The 7,290-nt window shown below is 41.8% G+C and overlaps 1 protein-coding gene across 1 annotated transcript; it reads right to left on the reverse strand.

The window, feature by feature from the left end:
- Positions 1 to 5,375: 5,375 nt before the first annotated feature.
- Positions 5,376 to 6,122, reverse strand: LOC122054781 (WAS/WASL-interacting protein family member 2-like). Its single transcript, XM_042616215.1, has one exon. It carries the CDS (start codon positions 6,120 to 6,122, stop codon positions 5,376 to 5,378), a length of 747 nt encoding a protein of 248 aa, XP_042472149.1.
- Between the last annotated feature and the right edge of the window lie 1,168 nt (positions 6,123 to 7,290).

Raw genomic sequence — 7,290 nt, forward strand, 5'->3', positions numbered from 1 at the left:
CTTCAAACGAATCCGGGTCCGACGAAGAAGAACCGACGAGCTTCCTCGCTCTACCAGTACTAGCAACCGTGGCAGAAATTGAGTCCGAGTATGAGTCAGAAACCGAGAGTGAATCCGAGACTGAGTCTGATCGAAGCCACGAATCCGTATTCATTTCCGAAGGACCAAAACCCACTGTAAGTTCACTACTCGCAGAATTTCAATTAGATAACTTGCATGAATTATTACCTTACTTAGTAAAAAAGTTGGCTAAATCCAACGTCCGGATTAAGTCGCTCCAAAAGGAGGTAACAGCCCTTAACTGAGTCAGTTCAAATTGGAAGTTCAACTCAAGTCCAACAACTTGAGGAAGAAAATTCCAATTTGAAAGCTCAAATTAAAGAACTCAAGGACACGCTGGAACGGTTCACCTTGGGCTCCAAGAATCTGGATCTGATTCTTGGAAAACAGTGAGTCGTTTACAACAAAACTAGACTTGGATTTAAAACTAAAATAAAATACAAATCATATTTATCGCTAGTTAATAGAAATAATAGAAAAATTCTCCAAGCATGGGTGCCAAAATCCAACTTGGTTAATCAAGTTGGAACTGGTCACTATTGGGTCCCCAAGGATCAAGTCTATTACCTTGATAGACCATATCGAGGCTATGATCCAGGGGGAGCTAATAGAAAAATAATATTAAGAACATAATTCAAATTAAAAATTCAATTAAAAACTCGAACTTAAATCAAAATTCAAAAATTCAATGTAAATCAAATAAAAAATTTAGAAGGAGGATCCAGAATAGTTGGAACCCCTAACTAAACTACCCGACAGGGTAACTGAACTTAATGTACCCGAAATGGGTAAACAAGAGTAGACTACCCGACAGGGTAATTAAGGTTAGTAAAAATGGGCTAGGTTTAACTTGACCCACGGTACTGGTGAAGTTTTTGGATGATAGTACGTTGGGGAAGCTTGGGCATTGCATGTCTAGGAAGATATGGCTTCGACCTGGTGCATTTGGCCAAGTGGAACTGACCGAAGCTACCCTTAAATGGATCCTAACTAGTTAGACCAAGGTCTAGTATTAAGTTCAATGGGTAGGACTATTTGGAAAACCTCGAAGGCATGGTTACTTTAATGAGTTCCTTGTAAGTCACCATAGCCTAGAAGTTTATCCAAAGAATACTTACTCGTTGAACCCAAAGCTAAACCTGAATCTAACACAAAGTTAAACCAAACCCTTAAATTGAACCTCAATTCATCTCACAACAATTATAGGAGTACCTGATTGAAAATTTAGATCGGGTGAGATGACTAAGTAATTAAAATCAACCTGATTCAAATTAATTTCAAAGTTATTTTAAAACTTAATTTCAAAATTATTTTAAAACATCCTTTCAAAACTTAATTTCAAAATTATTTCAAAACTTAATTTCAAAATCTTTTCAAAACTTAATTTCAAAATTATTTCAAAACTTAATTTCAAAATCTTTTCAAAACTAAATTTCAAAATCATTTTAAAAATATTCTCAAAATTAATTTCAAAATCATTTTAAAAATCTTTTCAAAACTAAATTTCAAAAACATGTGAAAAATCTTTTCAAAACTAAATTTCAAAATCTTTTCAAAATTAATTTCAAAATCATTTTAAAAATATTTTCAAAACTAAATTTCAAAATCATTTTAAAAATCTTTTCAAAATTAATTTCAAAATCATTTTAAAAATCTTTTCAAAACTAAATTTCAAAATCATTTTAAAAATCTTTTCAAAACTAAATTTCAAAATCATTTTAAAAATCTTTTCAATACTATTATCTTCATAAGTTTAGCTAAGTCTTTGATAAAAGTATTTTAAAAGTAAAAATCTTAGCTAAACTGAGTCTTGATCAAATTTTTTTTTTTTGTTAAACTCCCTCTTTAAAAACTAAGAATTTAAAGTGTTGTGATATCACAAAAATTTGCTTAGTTACTTATTAAAGACAAAAATAACCTTATCTTAGCTAAAAGTATCTCTCAAACAAAAAGAAATTGAAATATTAAGATTAAGCATGTTTGATCTTTAGGGCTCTGATACCTCTTAAAGTCAAGTTATTTAACTTGACTCATGCTTGGACTTAAGGACCAACTAAATAAATAACCTAAATTAAAATATTAGCTACTCTCTCCCTCTCTTCAACCTAAAAATTAACAAGTTCTTTTTCAAAAATAAGTACTATTTTATTCAAAATTAAGCTAAGTCCCTTTTCACTTAAGCTATATTTTCAAAATTCAATGTTTCCAAAAGGCTTAGCTAAGTGATTCATAGAGCAACTTTCATTTTTTTTTCAAACTTAGCCAATCTTGAAACATAACTTTATAAATTCTTACTAAGATATTTTCTAAGTTACCGTTCAGATAATTTTGCAAAATTTTAACTCAGTGCTTTCAAAATTTTAGGTGAAAATTTATTTTTCAACTTAGTACTTATCCTGTTTTTTTTCATAATCTAATTTACTTTTCAAAAAGAAAAATTGAAAATTATTTTCAACTGGCTTAATTTTTGATAAATGGCAAAGGGGAAGAGTAGAAAATTCAAAAGTAAAGTAAAAATTCAAAAAGGAAACCCTGTATTAAGGGGGAGCTTCACAAAAGTTTAAGTGTTAGCTTAAGTTAGGCATTCATTTGAATTTATATACTTAAGCTTGCTCACTTAAAACTTTTTAATATACTTATGCGTTGGTTTTACTTAACTTTGAATTTGAGTTGTCATAATCAAAAAGGGAGAGATTGTTGGTGCGGGAAGCATCCGACGATCGAACCTGAGTTTTGATAATGGCAAAGGATTCAAAGTTAAGGGATGTTGTTATCTAACATGTTGAATGAGTGTTTCAGGAAAGTCCTAACTGGCAGGTGAAAACCCTAGGGGTGGTAACCCTAGGTCCTAGGGGCGGTAACCCTAGGTGGAGAAAAGTCCTAGCTGCGATTAGGGAAATATCCTAGGGGTGGTAACCCTAGGTCATGGGGTGGTAACCCATGCGAAAGTCTTGGCGTCGATGGCTTGAGGCAAAGTCCTGGGGGTGGTAACCCTAGGTGGAAAGTCCTGGTGTCGCGAATCAGGTGAAAGACCGGACTAGCCGGAAGCGGATGTCCAAAGAAGTCCGAAGCGTCGGTCGAGCAAAGTCCGATCGATCCGAGGATCGTCTTGGCAATGTAAATCTCCTGAGTGGAGTAGGTGAGGACGTGTTCCCCGTAGAGGGAACAGTAGGCGTCGGGTCGACCTAGGGTTTCCGGTCGAAAACCCGAAGTCAGACTCGAACAGTCCGGAGACTGTCAATACTTCATTTGTCATATTTATTATATTATGTGCTAACTTTGTGCTGCAGGATAGTGTTTGGGACTAACGTATCTTGCAGGTGCAAAGAAGCAACCTAAAGCCTCAGATGAACAGTGTCCGAGGCGCCTTCATGGAGCTTGGAGGCGCCTCGGGTGCAAGGCTGGAGCTGGCTGCGAGAAGCTGTTCAAGGCGCCTTGATGAACAGTAGAAGGCGCCTTGAACAGATGAAGGCGCCCTGTGAATAGTGGAAGGTGCCTTGAATCTGTGATAAGATTCGACCAGTTCGCTCCTCATCTCCGCGGCTGACTCGGCTTACTCAAGGCGCCTTGGGTAGCATTCAAGGCTCCTTGAACACTATTTATAAATGGGGTTCGACCAGCAGCTTGCATCAACGAATTCCAAGTCTTCTTTCTTCAACATGCTGCTCCGAAAGACTCCCGGAAGTGCTGCTACAAGTCTCCGACGATCCAGAGCTCCAAGATTTCTCTTTTCGTCGTCAGTATAAATTTCTTTTATCGCATTTCTTGTAATACTTAGTTTATAATAATCGAGCTTATAATTGTTGCCCACCGGAAGCGATCAAGGATCGCGGGCCTTCGAGTAGGAGTCGCCTTAGGCTCCGAACGAAGTAAAAATCCTTCGTGTCTGTGTTTTATTTATTTTATTCTGCTGCATTAACTCTTACGCTTTTTACGATTCCGATACTAACGAAATAGCCGCGAGCGCTATTCACCCTCCCTCTAGCGCGTCTCGATCCAACACTAACTACTTGAGACCTTACAGAGTCTGAAGGAGAGTACAAAGAAGAGTAAGCCGGGCTATGAGCCGAGTTGTTGCCTAATTGACAGACCTGATAAAAGCCAGATCGGATAGAGCGATGTGGGGGTATAAGAGCGGAAAATGTATGTCCTAATATTCCTTTCGGCCAACTAAACCATTCTGACAAAAATAAGGTGCTGTAAGTGGGAAAATAGCAAAGTACTTTACAAGAGATTGTTATTATATACAAGTAGTCAAGGAAAGATCACTTGAAAGGTGCACAATTTTCATCTGGGATCTCTTTAAGGATCCGATCATGATCCAAAAATTTAGGGGGCGGAACTGACTTCAAATAGTCTTGCTCATAAAGTTGATGCAGAGCCCCGCCCACCCCGTAGATAACAGATGTGGAGAAACGCTGTCCAGCCTGTGTACAGAATTCCGGAGAACGCAGATATAGAGCATGATTTTGTAGACAACGATCATTCTCTCCATCTTTGTAAATAGCCAAAGCTGTGGATACGCCTTCTGTGGTAGCCTGAGCCAGTTCATTCCGGGCAGTGGCTAGTTCTGCTGCTTGGGAGGTCAGTTGGGCCTCCTGAGATTTCAACTTCTTGTCTTGCTCCTGGCCAGAGTTTCGGCGGCACGCAGCTTTTGAATCAATTGGTCCATAGCTCATTGATGCTCTAAAGCTTGTTGATCTATACTACTCTGCTGGTGCACAATATCAATTCGGCTTTGCTTTTCTTGGAGATCTTTAAGTTCATGGTTGGCCCGCGCTAGGGATACTTCCAGGCTGTTCTTCTTTTTGGTCAGATCTTTTATTTCGGCCCTCAGGGCATGGCCAGCCTGAACAGGGTCATTCAACTGCAGTTCCAGTTCAGCAACCTGGTCCCGCAGCATCTTATTTTGATAATGAGCAGCGTGGAAGGAATGGTTCACTACCATAGACTCTGCACAAGCCTAGGACATATAGGAAATATCTGATAAAAGTGGGAAAGATAACAGTGGGGAAATATTCAAAATTTACCTTGATATACAGTTCTGAGAATTTGTCCATCTGGGCCGGGGGAGGTAAGGAGTTCATGTGTTGTAGGCTCTCTTCCTATAAAGTGGCCAGATGACCTTTTATATTGAGGGAGCTAGTGGGAACATCTGCTCGAGACCATAACCTCTCCTCAAAAGGGACAGTGGTATAGTAGCAGTGGTGAGTAAGCGGAGGAGATGCCGAGGTCCCAGCGGCTGAGCCTGGAGAAACTGAGGACCCAGTAGTTGAGCCAGAAGGAGCTGAAGGAGGCTCCTGAGAAGGTTCTGGTCATGAAGTAGCTGGTGGAGGGCGGTCTGAGGGGTCAGCTTCGCCGCCCTGAGGTTGCTGTGATGTGGAAGGGTGAACTAACGGAGGTTTGGCCTGAGTATCGGGCGGAGTATGGAGATCATTTACCCAGCTTGGGATAGGAGGCGGAGTCGCAGTATGACGTGGCGAAGAGGCAGCTGCAACTGGAGGAGAAGGGACAGAGGACGGGTCGGAGCCTGACACTGGACGAGGGGCTCGGTGTCGACGTCTTCGAGCCAACGGCTGATCATCAGAGTCAGAATCATCGGAAGACGACCGAGCCCTACGTCTAGTGGAAGAAGGGGCATCCTGGCCCAATCGGTCATTTGCGAAGCGGGTCTGGCGAGCTACCTGAGAAGCTTCTCTGAATGCAGGGCTTGCCTGAGGGACATTGGCAAATCTTCTACCAAGGCCGCGACCAGGAATATAAATTGGTGGGGGAGGATCCATGGACTGAAGAGGCACCGAGGGGGCTGATTGGGATGTAGCTGTAGGTCGGGGATGAACAGTGGGTGTAGCCCGAGACCTAACAGGGCCGACAGGCCGGGGTGGACGCGCAGTCCGCAGGCGAGTAGCGCAAGCCAAGGGGGCAGGTCGGGCACCAGAAGACCCTCGTCGAGCAAGTCGGGGTGGAGGATTGGCCAGGGAAGCCCCACCAATTGAAGTCGAAGATGAGTGGGGGAATGTTCTTCTCTGCAAGACAACTCGGCCACGCCTCATTATCTCCATATAGCTCAGAGGAAAAGGTTGAACCTCCGAAGCGTGAGTTAAGACTTCAGCTGTACAGGATAGAGTAGAAAGTTAGCAATGGTATGAAAAAACAAATGCCTATGAAATGACAACATAGTTAAAAGGAAGGCTTACCCAGGGAACAGGGTGTCTCAGGGGTAAGATTATTTAGACGGAAATAGGCTAACAACTCTTCAGATAATAGACGGGTCAAATTCAACTGCCAACTGGCTAAACGAGACGAGGCTTCTATGTAGGAGGTATCAAGGTGAAATTCTCCTAGTTTTGGAGATGAAGGAAGTAACGGTTGCCATCGCAAGGGTCACTCCACCTCGTGAGGAAATCTAATGAAAAAAAAAATTATTCCTCCAGTTTGAGTCGGAAGGCGGTAGGGATGAGAAAAAAGTAGTTCGCAGACGAGGTTGAAAGCGGAATGTGCCCTCTTCCTGGCGTCAGAGGGTGAAGAAGCAATGGAATAAGTGTGCAGACCAGGATAGTTCACACACATCGCACAGCCCTACAAAGCCACAGAGGATCCTTATAGAGTTTGGCGTTAGTTGTCCCAAAGGGATCCGAAAGTGGCGGCATACGTCGGAGAAGAAAGGATGAAGAGGAAGACGAAGGCCAACCACAAAGTGCTCTTTAAAGAAAGTGCAATATCCATGGGGAGGATCAAAAAATCGATGTATCCCGGTAGGAATGACTACATGCTCATTATCCTCGACTCCGTAAGTATAGCGCAGGTCATCCTGATCCAATTCATCGAAAGTGGACGAGCCAGGATAGTACACCGCCACCAAAGAAGGAAGAAAAGAGGGGGAGGCCATGAGAAAAAGGAACAAAAGGAAGAAAGATCAAGCGGAAAGCTATCGACGCAAAAGCAAGAGGATCGGAAGTAAGGAGGGATTCAAGCAGAAGGAAGAAGAAAAGGACATGAAACGCTTGAAGTTGAAAGCGAGAAGAATACTTATAGCCGTCGGGCAAAGGGGCAATTTCGTGAAACTATCATCCATCGGAGCAAAGTAATGGGCGGGAACAAAGAGAACTGACGGATCTTCCTTGAAAATAACGCCCAGGGGTATATTTGGGAAAGTATCGACACTAAGTACGAGGAGACAAACCTCGGGAAAGGGCGCAGCAGTTTTTTTCTAGAAAAAAGGCCTTTGCT

The sequence above is a fragment of the Zingiber officinale genome, chromosome 3B (assembly GCF_018446385.1).
Source record: "Zingiber officinale cultivar Zhangliang chromosome 3B, Zo_v1.1, whole genome shotgun sequence".
NCBI lineage: Eukaryota > Viridiplantae > Streptophyta > Magnoliopsida > Zingiberales > Zingiberaceae > Zingiber > Zingiber officinale.

Excerpts from the sequence above, each read along its gene's own strand:
- LOC122054781 (XM_042616215.1), bottom strand. The coding sequence starts at position 6,122 with ATGGAGATAATGAGGCGTGGCCGAGTTGTCTTGCAGAGAAGAACATTC.